At 40.6% G+C, this 13,098-nt stretch overlaps 1 protein-coding gene across 3 annotated transcripts in view; it reads left to right on the plus strand.

The window, feature by feature from the left end:
• The window catches only part of LOC113515712 (prominin-like protein), a 94,373-nt gene that overhangs the window by 68,424 nt on the left and 12,851 nt on the right, over window positions 1-13,098 (plus strand). For 2 of the 3 annotated variants that reach the window (XM_052894518.1, XM_052894520.1), the window contains 9 exons: window positions 603-715; window positions 1,439-1,543; window positions 2,871-3,009; window positions 4,165-4,371; window positions 4,908-5,096; window positions 6,112-6,246; window positions 7,184-7,342; window positions 8,040-8,161; window positions 12,835-12,885. In XM_052894518.1, coding sequence (XP_052750478.1) covers window positions 603-715; window positions 1,439-1,543; window positions 2,871-3,009; window positions 4,165-4,371; window positions 4,908-5,096; window positions 6,112-6,246; window positions 7,184-7,342; window positions 8,040-8,161; window positions 12,835-12,885 — 1,220 coding nt within the window. The remainder of the gene's footprint in view (window positions 1-602; window positions 716-1,438; window positions 1,544-2,870; window positions 3,010-4,164; window positions 4,372-4,907; window positions 5,097-6,111; window positions 6,247-7,183; window positions 7,343-8,039; window positions 8,162-12,834; window positions 12,886-13,098) is intronic. The other variant, XM_052894529.1, reaches the window with a different exon arrangement.

Genomic DNA, 13,098 nt, shown 5'->3' on the forward strand with positions numbered 1-13,098 from the left:
CACACACACACACACACACACACACACACACACACACACACACACACACACACACACACACACACACACACACACACACACACACACCTCTCATATACTCATTCGCACCTATATGTATGTGTTAAATATGTACTCATATTCATTCATATAATTCATATAGTTATACAGTGAACGCTCTATATAAGTAACCTCTCTATGAGCAACATTCTTTATATTTTATTTATTCTACTTAGTTCAATAAAAAAAAATAAGTAAAAATATTTCCTAGGTATTTTTATACTCCTTGTTTCTTATAAGCAATTTTTCCCAATAAGATTTTTTTTATTGAAAGTGGTTCAATTGAGTATATATATACGTATATATACACAAATACGTGTGTGTGTATATATATATATATATATATATATATATATATATATATATATATATTCAAAGACATAATTTTGAGTAAAATCTATCACTGGTGTTTTCATCGCTAGCGAGACTATAAGATAGAATGAGATAGCTAGAATGAGCTAGCTGTCTTATTCCAACTCATGGCGTCGCTAGCGACAGCCAGCGTAGGATAGTTTTTAACAGCGTGTATTCCGTGCGGTGCGCAGATCACGTGCGTGATGGCGTGGGGGCTGATGTGCGGCGTGTGCGGCAAGCGGCCCGACGTGTACGGCGCCGGCGACTGCTGCAACAAGGGCCAGGGCTCCAAGTGCCTGCTGTGGTCGGTACCACGCCCCCTGCCTTACGACTTGACACTTTAGCTATTGAAACATAGTTAAACCGATTTCCCATAGCAATACAGTCCGACCCTTCATCTGTGTGATTTTCTTTCATATGTTAATTATTGATAAAACTAGTTCTTCATGCCAAATTATAGTTGTATATTAAATTACATGACATAGTCAAATGTCAAGAGATACCAAACAAAAAACGCACAGTCACTTTGTATAATATTGGTAGATTATTATATGAAATTAAAATTTGAAACCGATATTTAATTGTTTATTATTTTTTACTCTAAAAAAATATTGATATATATATATATATATATATATATATATATATATATATATATATATATATATATATATATATATATATATATATATATATATATATATACTCGGTGAGAGCTGAAAGAGATTCTTAACTTTTTTTTACGCAACTTAGAATGGCAAACAAGATGACGGCCCACCTTATGGAAAGTGGTAACCGTCGCCTATAGACATGAGCAGTACCATGGACATAACAGAGTATACTGTTTCGCCCATGATACCCCCCATGCGTTGCCATTCCTGAGGACTCGGGTGTTATTATAACTTGTTTTCCTATTTGTTCTCTATGGTATATTGTATAATGCGAGTCAAGTGATTGATAAATTGCTAATTCCTAGAGTGCTGTTGTAATGTTTGCTATAATGTCCGCCCGCGTGTTTGTTTACCAGCGGCATGGTGATAATCTTCGCGCTGGGCGGCGTGGTTACGCTGGTCATGCTCGCGTACTTCGTGGTCGGCATCACCGCGCAACGCTTCGTCTGCGACCCGCTCACGTTAGTACCACCTTACCATACCTCTCCATGTACCATAACTATATTTATTCATCATCAACATTTCAGCCATTATTTGTCCACTGCTGGACATAGGCCTCCCCCATAGACTGCTGTGAGGAGCGGTCCTGAGCCACTTGTTCTCACTATTATATCATCGTCATCTTTCTACCCTTATCTCAGTTATTATTTGTGGTCGGCGTAATATGGTTTTATCCATATTACTAAAGGATTTGGATTGTAGTTTAACGACCGGCCGCCTGCCTGACGTCAACCGTGCGTTTTTCAAGGCACTTTCTTCCACGCACAACCATTCTTTGGAATCAACTTCCAGCAGCAGTATTTCCGAACCGATACGACAACATAACCTTCAAGAAAAGAGTATATTCCTTTTTAAAAGGCCGGCAGCACACCTGCAATGCCGCTGGTGTTGTGGGTGATCATGGGCGGCGGTAGTCACTTACCATCAGGTGAGCCGCAAGCTCGTTTGCCCCCTGTGTTGTAAAAAAAAAATCTTTGGGAATTGTTCTCGCCATATGTATTACTTTATAATATTTACTGTGTATGTACATATAAGCCACATCATATTAAGTTTTTCTAAAATGCTCGAAAAAGTAAACAGTAATGATATGTTACAATTATTTCTATTTATACATTGTCCTAACGTTAAAATATTGACTTCTGTGTTATATTTTTTTTTATACAACTTAGAATGGCAAACAAGCTGACGCGGACGGCTCACCTGATGGAAAGTGGTAATCGTCGCCTATAGACATGAGCAGTATCATGGACATAACAGAGTATACTGTTTCGCACATGGTAGTGTTAGATGAGGTGTTATTCCTCTGTACCCTGTTTATTGTAATCTTTAGATACCTACTCCATGTAATGCTTACTCTTGTGGAAATAAAGTAAAGCAAATAAAGTATTCGATTGATCGAAAGTATAAATAATATCGTCCAAAGCTTTTTGTTTTTTGATTAATAATAATAATAAATTAAAATTTATTCAACACTCCATACAATTAAGGCATAAGAATGAATTGACTGCTAAAGTACAAGAAACGGGTACTCTGTCAGATCCTCTCGATTAAAAAAAACATAGCATCCAGGGACTGGTAGAAAGATTTACAGACTGAGAGCCGATTAATGGATTGGCTTCACCATATAATAAGAAAATTAAAAACTAACATCTAAACAGCATATTGCATTATTGTTCTATAGAGGAAGGATTGCCAAGGAGTAAATTAAAAAAAAAAAAAAACAGTTGTCCATTTAATTGTCGATGAGGGTAATGCGTATGTATGTGTGTATGCGTGTATGTGTCGCAGCGAGCCGCGCGGCAGCCGGCTGTTCGCGGACGTGGAGCGGTTCGTGCAGCTGGAGCGCGCCGTGTACAACGAGTCGGGCGGCGACTTCAACCTCACCGCGCTGCTCACCGCCTGCCACCGCAACCGCACCATCTTCCAGGTGCGTCCACCGTCACTCCTTCACTGCCGCCACACCGCACACCGCACACCGCACACCACCCGCACTACTGCCTCTTGCCTCGTCTACATTCTAATCACCATTCCATTCCAATACAGCCGATTTTTATACATGAAATATTTTTTTCTCAAACATGCTTGGAAATGTGAGCATTATCTTGACAATCTTCTTCGACATAAATCAAAATTGCCGTACTGGCCAGATACATGCGGGCAGTGGCCGGCAAAAGTTGTATGAAAATCCATATCTGTCATGTTTTGCGGCCAGATAAATTACTATGTAAATTCATATCTGTCCTGTAATTTAAAAATGGAATGACCTTTTATTTCGAAACATGGCTACCAAGGAGGTAACTAATAAAAGGTTTCTTTTTTAATTTCGAACTGGCTTGCAAATAGAAAGCTGTTTATTGAAAAAAAAAAAAAAACAAAGGAACATTATGGCGCGTGAAAAATTATTATTGTTTGTTATTCGTCATTGAACTTAAAAAGTAAAATTGTGTTTTTGATTTCCGCGCATTGTTTAAAAAAAAAGTACTATACAAGCTTTAGCCACAACTAGGCATTGATGGACGAACGTGCAAATGTGGGCCGAGGCGTAGCCGAGGCACACATACGTGAGTGCCTCAGTTGCTGGCCGCTGCAGTAATGTACTATTAAAATCAGTTAAATACTTTTGAGTTTGATCACAATAGATAAAACTCGAATTTTTCTTCTTATAATATTAGTTCAGATGAATTATAATAAGAATAACTTTATCTTTGTAAAGATAAGTGCGCGCGTGCGCGCGCTCTTATTTATGATCGTGTGTGTATGTGTGTGTGCGCGTGTGTGTGTATGTGTGCGCGTGTGTGTGCAAGTGCGCGCGCGCGCGCGTGTGTATGTGCGTGTGCGTGCGCGCGTGTGTTTGTGTATATTTTTGAAACATTTCAAATTCATATCACTTTTGATTGTATTCGATAACTGTAAACTGGATTGTCACTCCGCTCATCAATTACATTTGGGAATGTAATAAATGTACGGGGTGACGATGCAATACGTGTTCTCTGGTGGTCGACGGGCGGGGGGGTTCTGAAAGGGGTGGGAGTGGGCGACGTAGCGAGGCAGGCGAGGTTTGACGTGCGCGGCGGCGTTGCAGACGCTGCAGCTGCACCGCGCGGTGAACATGAGCGCGTGGCGGGCGCACGCCATGCAGGAGGTGGCGCGGCGCGTGGCGGCGCTGCGGCCGCAGTACCCGGCGGCGCGCGCGCCCGTCACCATCCTGCGGGACAGCGCCAAGCGCAAGCTGCGCCAGCTGGCCGACACCGGCCTCTCCGACTTCGACTTCGACCGCATCCTCGACGCGGTGAGTGCCTGCTGCTGAGTGCTGCTGCCGCCGTTGCTGCCGCAGCAGTCGCCCTGGTTGCAATTTTGGAGAATAGCTGTTTTTGTTATACACTTCTGGTAATTTAGTATGACAAAAGAGTTGACGGTTTGTCAATGGAAAGCGGTAAGTGTCGCCTTTTTTACATTTAAAAAACACCATTATGGTAGAATGTTCTGTTTCATCCATGACATTTCTGTATCTCTAAATCTGGCATATTACATTTTTGTAACTAATAAAGTTAGATTGATTTGCTTAGCAATAAAAATAAATGAAACAGTCGTATAGTCAATATTTGTAAAAAAAAAACTATTTTCCAATGAGATGAACGTATTACGAGATAACGAATACTGACAGTATTTCATTCCAAATATATCGAAAATTTAATGAAATATTGAAACCTAGATTAAATTTTAATTAAATGTTCGTAATTATACAAAATATGAAAGTTACGATAGTGGTCGAAGTGTCGAAGTAGTAGTGGTGATAGCGTAGTGACGTATCGCGCTGTGGTGCAGCTGGAGACGAACATGACGTCGCTGGCGCTGGACGCGCTGGCCGAGCAGCTGAGCGGCACGGCGCGCGCCGTGTCCGAGCGCGCCGGCTACGGCAACGTGACGCGCGAGCTGGCCGCCGCCGCCGCCGACCTGGCCGACCTGCACCACGACATCGTGCTGCCCATGCTCAACTACACCGCCGCGCTCAACGTGAGGCCTCACACGCACACGCACACGCACACGCACACGCACACGCACACGCACCGCCCGCACGGACACGCACCGCCCGCATACACATGCAATGTCCGCACACACACGCACCGCCCGCACACGCGCACGCACATACACGCACACACACGCACACTCTCGCGCACACGCACACACACACGCGCGCACACAGACACACACTCTCGCGCACACGCACGCACACACGCACACGCACACATGCACATACGCACATGGACACGCACACTCGCGCACACGCACACACACGCGCGCGCACACACACACACGCACACTCACGCACCACCCAGACACACCATGGGTAATATCGACCCAAATATATACATATATTGACCCAATAACAGGTACTTTAGATATCGTTTATCCAATATATAATATCGAAACAATATATAATATAATAACCGCTCGTGATGAATATAAGTACTACACACACTAGACTCTCCACACGCACCCGTTACGTACACCCACCGCCCACACAATCCTTTATACTTACATATATTTCATTATTCATATACACCATTCATACAAACGCCTCATTTATAGATTTAAACATTAACAGTGTACTACAAATTCTAAGACTTTAAGCCATCTCATACTCATACAACAATTGATGAGACTTCATGCAACGTTATTATAAAGTAAATTTTCTCGTTGATTTCTTGTCAACGATTACCAGTTACTCGCCGTGTAGGTCCCGGCTTAGAATGGACCACCCCTTCCTTTCCCGTGGGTGTCATAAGAGGCGACTAAGAGAGCATATGGTAGAGGGATGGGCAGCAGCGTCCCTCTAAAAGTATATGTAAAAGCCTAACTGCGGTTGCGAACCCGCCTGCCAAGCGTGGCAATTACTGGCGAAACTCCTCTGAAATAAATAAATTACCACTTATAATTACCACTTTACCAACAGTTACATTAATTGAATATCATTATTTTACATATGATATTATAAATAAAACAAATTAATTTCTTTTTCAAATTACAGACGACAGCTATGAAACTACGCGACGAGCTCCGGTTCAATCACACGTCGCTCAAGGACGCCATCTCGTACCTGATATACGAGACGACACAAGCCGAGCTGTATCTCAACACGCAGGGGCCTGATCTAATGCAAAATGTAAGAAAATGTGTTGTTTTTTAATCGAATGAATATGTCTGGAAATGTTAAAATGTAGATTAATTAGTTAGATAATAAATAAAAATTAATAGTTATTTTGCTATCTCCTTCCCTTAAGAGGGGAGATGTGAATTTTGTAAAAATTAATAGAAAGTAAGGAACGCTTTGAAAGATTTGTCATGATTTTGTAAGAATAGGTATGATAATAAGATTGTGTGCGTGCATGTGTGCGTGCGTGACTGTGTTTTTTCTTTTATACAATTTAGAATGGGAAACAAGCTGACGGCCCACCTGATGGAAAGTGGTAACCGTGGCCTATAGACATGAGCAGTACCATGGACATAACAGAGTATACTGTTTCGCCCATGATACCCCCCATGCGTTGCCATTCCTGAGGACTCAGGTGTTATTTCTCTGTACCCTGTAATTTCACACCATATCCCACCCTTCAAACCGAAACACGAATAGGACAGAGGTACCCAAGCAATCGACTTTTGTACAAAGTCTCCCTCTGTGTAGTAATCATATGTGTGTGTGATACATATTTTTAGAAGTTAATTTAATCTTCAAAGTCAATAACTTGTTAAGTGAGTTCTACTAAATATTTAAATCTAGTTAGCTTCATATTATGATTATTTTTGGTAGCCGATTAACCCATGGCAGATGCATCAGATTATTAAATTGTATAATTTATTACTTCTGGACACATTGCGTCGAAAGTCGGTTACTACGACGACAGAGCTCTTAGAGTGTTAGGTGTTTGAACGATGGAAGATCGGCAACCTCGTACTGCATGTTTTTTCATACAGTACACTGTACTTAGCGGACAGTTCGTGTAGATTGGCTAAGTGTGGTGTTAACGTCGGTATCGGCGATGGTTAGAGTGGTCGTTTCGAGGAGCCGGAGTAATGTTTTTGAGTGCGGCGTGTGGCGGCAGATGACGCGCGAGTTCGCGGAGATGGTGGGCGCGATGCTGGACGGGTACCTGGCGCGCGTGCAGCACGCCGCCGACGAGCGCCTGGGCCGCTGCGGCCCGCTCTCCGCCGCCTTCAACGCCACGCGCGACGCCGCCTGCCGCAACATACTCATGCCCACCGTGCGTACCGCGCGCACACGCGCACGCGCACACGCACACGCACACGCACACGCACACATACACGTACACACACACACACGCACACGCACACACACGCGCGCACACACACATACACACGCACGCACATACACACAAACACACACACACACACACACACACACACGCACACACACACGCACACACACGCACACGCACACACACACATGCTCACTATTCATAGCTTTATTTTTTATATTTAGAAGACCTTATAAACAAGTCTATTTAAAAATCATTTCTAGTTTCATTATTCTCTTGTCTTTTTGCATTTATTCAAAGTCGGCGCAGTATATCTTCTGTCTATCACGCGAATTACTATCAACCATCATATCTCATTCCCCTTCTTTACATATCATCTTTTATTCGGATCGAACTACTTTTATATTCAAAATCATTACTAAATCGAAGCTTTCGTGCCTCCTAAAAATGTCTTTTATTTTACTAATTTCTCACATAAATCGCACGTTTTTACCTCTAAATAGGATGTAAAAGCTTATATCAAAGCACTGAGTAATTTCAATAAAACAAATAAAAAAATTAAGACAGATTTTTTTAAACTCTGAAAGAGTAAAAAATTTGCGTGCAAATTACACGAACATTCAGCAACATCGGTTTACGTATACATGCCGCTGTTAACATGGACGGTGGCACGGCATTTCAGAACGGCTACTGGATGTCTCTGGCGTGGTGCGTGGTGATGGTGGTGCCGCTGCTGGTTGTGGCGCAGCGGCTGGCGCGGCTCTACCTGCACGTGGACCCGTACCCCGGGCCGCTGGTCGAGGCGTGAGTACCGCCCTTTGTACACTACCGGCGCGACCACTCCCCCCGCCTTACACACTCACACCCACACACACACACTCACACTACGCGCAACACTAGAAGTATTTATACTCATTACGTAACTCGGTACCAATAACAATTATTACGTAATTTTTGTTTATCTGTGGATAAATGTCCAGTTATTTCATTTGTAAATTTTAAAAAGTGTGAAACTTTTGTCTATGGATATGGGTGGATATCCTCGGCCTAATTTATGAATTAGTGGTAAACACTTCTTAGTACAATTATTAATTAATTCAATTTAATATATTTATATTATACTGGACACAAAAGGATTCTAACTGGAGTCATTATTTTACATAAGAATTTAAAACTGCCTAAATATAAGTATTGTAATATTAAATACCCACTACACCTTTCCTTCAAAGTACATTTTAGTGAACAAACACACAAAAATACAAAGCGAATCCCACTCCACACAAGTGTTGTCATACAAAAATGATTGAACTGATGGACTGCTGTCAATCATTATGTGAACGCACGCGCACCTTATAATTTCAGCTTCAATTATTTTTATATGGCACTTTGATATAATGTTACTTTGTAAATGCACTGTATGCATCCCTAAATTAAGGTCTGATTTATCGTATACACTCCATGGTGTTTTCAAGAAAAAAAATCTATTTTTTAAATTCAAATAAACTGCATTTTTTAAATTATGTAAACTTGATTGTATCGTTCGATTGACACAGTTCAGATTACATCGATGCCCTTAATTTTTAACGTGTAACCCAATAAATTGTACATTTTGAAAAATAAATATTTTTACATATAATATACTAGTTGCAACCTGTGGCAGATAAAAAATATCCTATTTTTTTGCCTAGGAAATAATAAGTAATGCAAGTTCCACTATATTAAATTCCATCCAAACCTGTTAACCTATTTCGATTTAAAGAGATGAATATATCATTATAATCTTTTACATTTATAATACAGGCTGAGTTATTATGATTACATATTTAGGGCTGCATACAGCGAATGCGTGCGCGACGCACTGACTACGGGCGCACGCGCACGCTACACGCAATAGGTTAAGACTCATTCACATACCATTATCATCACTGATTGTTTGCAGTTGATTTTGAACCTTATTATTTTGAATGCTCGCAAGATCGAAACCAGAGCATACGTATCAGAGAAGGCACGATACATTTTGATGTTTATCAACTATAAGTCGATCGATTAAAATAATAAGAAAATCATAAGACTGCAAACTCTTTTTTTTTATTATTTTTAAATTTATTTTCGTTTAACTTGGATTGTTCAGTTTTCTTTTTTGTTGGGAGCTGTGTTAACATTCAGTTTGTACTGTATGAGTTTGTCGATGTGTCTGATTTGGGTTTGTTGCGCACACTCATCCCGCTGCCTCTGTATGGGTTTGCCCCTTGCATACAGATTAACTCAGAATGCACCAGAACTGACCTGGCCCTCTACTGCATCTAGAGAGTGGGACGTGAAACTTTTGATCCCCTGGCTCAAACGGTAGCCGATACATATTCGTATGGGTTCAGTATTTGTGAACACGAGCGATGGGGTCTGGTACGAAGAGCTAGCGCTGCGCCATCTAACGGCACTACATTGTCGGAAACTATTATTGATGAAAGTATAAACGAGGAGACGAGTGATTCATTGCTCTGCGAACCAGGGCATTGTGTATATATGCTTTGATAAGTAAATGATTAATGTAACAAGTAAATTTAAAATGATTTAAAATCCCTTATTACATTAATGTAAAATTATTGATTTAAAGGTACAAAATGTTATGAAAGTGATAGAGTCGATGCCATATAATATTGTATTATTCGAAAAGTTAAAAAAAAAAACAACCAATCGGTACGGTCTCTATACTTGATGAAATGAATAAAACGTAATTTGTAATCAAGTATTTTTTTTAATCTTTATTTTTTATTACATTAATAAATATTAGATAGATTTAAAAGATTTTAAACGTGGGACAAAAGTACGGTTAGATCTCAGCGAGCGATGAGAGTTTAATTTTCTGTGTTCAGTTTTCATGTTTTAGTTGGCTCACTCATCCTCATTACTTAGGTAAACTAAAGAGCCTGGCGCTCCATGACAAAACGTCCGCAGTATGTTATATGATTTGACCCAACCCAGAAGAACTGCGCTGCTGGCAGTGGGCAGCGCGCATAGATATATATGAAAATAGACGACGCAAGTAGTTCGATCTATTAAAATTATTAATTTATAAACACTAGGCGTGTCCTATTTTTTATCTTTAATGTGATATTGCAAAAATCTAAATTAATGACAGCAAAGCCTTTCTGCATCAAAGTCTTTTGAAAATATCACGTGCAGTGCTATTGTCTTGTCTATTTTTTCGAATACGAAACAAAATTAAGACGGAATTCATGTTATTTCGAGGTTATTTAGAGCGAAATATCAGTGTGCAAAGTGAATACAAAAATAAAAAAAAGGAACCCAGACTGGGATTTTATATAAAAGTTACAAGCTTGCTGTATGGATAAACACCTAAGCAAATAAGCGTGTTTCGGTATGAAGGGCAGGATAAGGTAGTGAAATTACCAGAAACGGAGAATATTTTAGGGCGTTCCGAAATGACAAAACATGTGCGATACCGTGGATATTACTAAGTATTGTGCGATGTTCATCGTTGTCGTCGTTCGACATTGCAAGGTGCATAGAGAATTGTTGAAAGTAGTTGCGTCGTCTATTGAGATGTATAGCTGTGCGTGCGGGGGCGCGTAGTGTAACGCGGCGTGTTGTTGGCAGTAGCGAGTACGAGCCGATGTGCGCGGCGCGCGGCTGGTGGCGGTGACCCTACGCCTCGTCCGGTAACGCTCGGCTCGCAGCTCGCAGCTCACAGCTCGCCATCGACGACGCCGCGCCGCCGCCCCGGCTCCATCTATATAATCTCTAATGATCGCCGTAGGCTAGTCGCTTTCAAATTGAAACAGTACTGGCAAAAGTTGCACATTTAAACAGTAGTCCGGATATTTTAGGTTTAAACTAATGAATATCACGTGTAGCCTACGTCTTATATAGATAACGAGTTAATAGTTTAAACGCGAAAATTAAACATCTTTCTAAGTAAAAACAATAAAGCAGGATATGTCGAATATCTGAACAAAGATAGAACCAGAGATCCAGATAGAATCGAATAAATCTGCGCAAATTTAAACTAGCAATTGTGACTCTAGCTGAATATATATTTTTACACGTAGGCTTTATAAGAGTCAATACAATCTCTTTATATCTTCAATTCAATGTTAAAATATTCGCCCGTTCAATTGTTGGTTTGATCATAAAGATAATCTCGATATTAATGAATATTTAATTATAAATTAATAAATATTTTGCAGTAAAAATTATATGTATATTTTGCCTAAATAAAACGTGTGCGGCGAGGGCACAGTCCGCGGGGTGGCGCGCGTGTGCTCTTCGATGTCGATACTCGTTCGCTCGCTCGAACGTATAGTGCGCAACCACTTATAGTATGAGTATAGTATAGTATATATATTATTGTAACGTTCACGTCACGTTGTCGAGCGCGTGCAGGGTGCGCGTTCGAGCGAGCGAGCGCCTCATTGCTCGATGTTCCATTCGATGTTGTACCTTGTATAGCTACGGAGTACTAGGAGGTAGGTAGGCATGCATCGCTAGCGCATACATTGCTTCCGGTACTACCACTCGACGGCCTACCTCACACACCTACCGTTCGATGTACCTCGAACGTACATTGCCCTTCATTTTATTTGCATTTTACTGTAAATAACCACATAGTGACTTGTACAGTTTCTGTTCAGTTGTTATTATTTTATGTTACCATCGACCTCCATCCATCATTGTAATTAAAGTTACTGTTAAGTAGGTCGTTTCGTTTAGCTGTCAGTTACATCAGGATCGATACATTACTCTTAAGAAATTCCTCTTTTTGTCCTTCATATTTGCCTACTTTGTAATGCATATGCCCCTAATATATTTAATTGTAACAGAATGTCTAGTTTTTATACATTTATCAATACCCATTGATTCTATACTTTACTCTAAACCTAGACAGAAACTAGTGTATTTTCTTGTACTGTATCCCCCAGAGTATTGTCATTGTGACGACCACAGCTCGCTAGTCCAAGAATTTGTTACAAAATCTAGTCCAATTACTTTTATGTTGTGTTCATTACCTCGCCGCTCTCTTCACACTCCCGAATCCGATATTTAAAGCATTTCGATGCAGGAAATATCCTGAGTATCGAGTGTATTATAAAATATATCTTAATACCTTTATTAGTATACGCGGTGAAATATAAATAATCAGCATCTTTTTTAGGGAGTATTCTATCAGTAAAATTGAATCTTTTTTCAAAGAAATATGGGTTTGAAAAATTATAAAAAAAATTTGCGTCTCCCATATTGACTTCTGTACGCACTGTGTATAGGAGGCTCAAAATTTTTGATCCTTTTTTGTCGAATATTTCTTTAAGAGAAACGTTCAGTTTTACTGGTAGAAAGCTCCTGTAAAAGGATGTAAATACATTAATATTTCACTGCGTATAAAGTAACGGTACGTACGCGGGGAGTGTGTGCGAGCGGCGCGGCCGCGGCGGCTGATGACCGTCTGTTGTCTGTTGCAGCGAATATTTGTATGACGCGTACGCGGACCGCGATAACGTACCCCTTGCCAAGTAAGTGCCCTTAGGACACCCTACGTACGAGTAGGTACCTAGCCGCCCTAGCTACTACGCTGCATGCGCCTTGCCTGTTTACATCTCTTACATGAGCTTAGTCGTAATGGGCATACTGAGCCGAAATCCAGCGATAATATTTATAGAAACGAATAAGTTTCTCAAGGACTATAAAATAATTATAGATTCGTTTATACTAAATTAATCACGTGA

Source organism: Galleria mellonella, unplaced genomic scaffold (genome assembly GCF_026898425.1).
Source record: "Galleria mellonella isolate WM207_F2 unplaced genomic scaffold, CSIRO_AGI_GalMel_v1 utg116, whole genome shotgun sequence".
NCBI classification, from domain to species: Eukaryota; Metazoa; Arthropoda; class Insecta; order Lepidoptera; family Pyralidae; genus Galleria; species Galleria mellonella.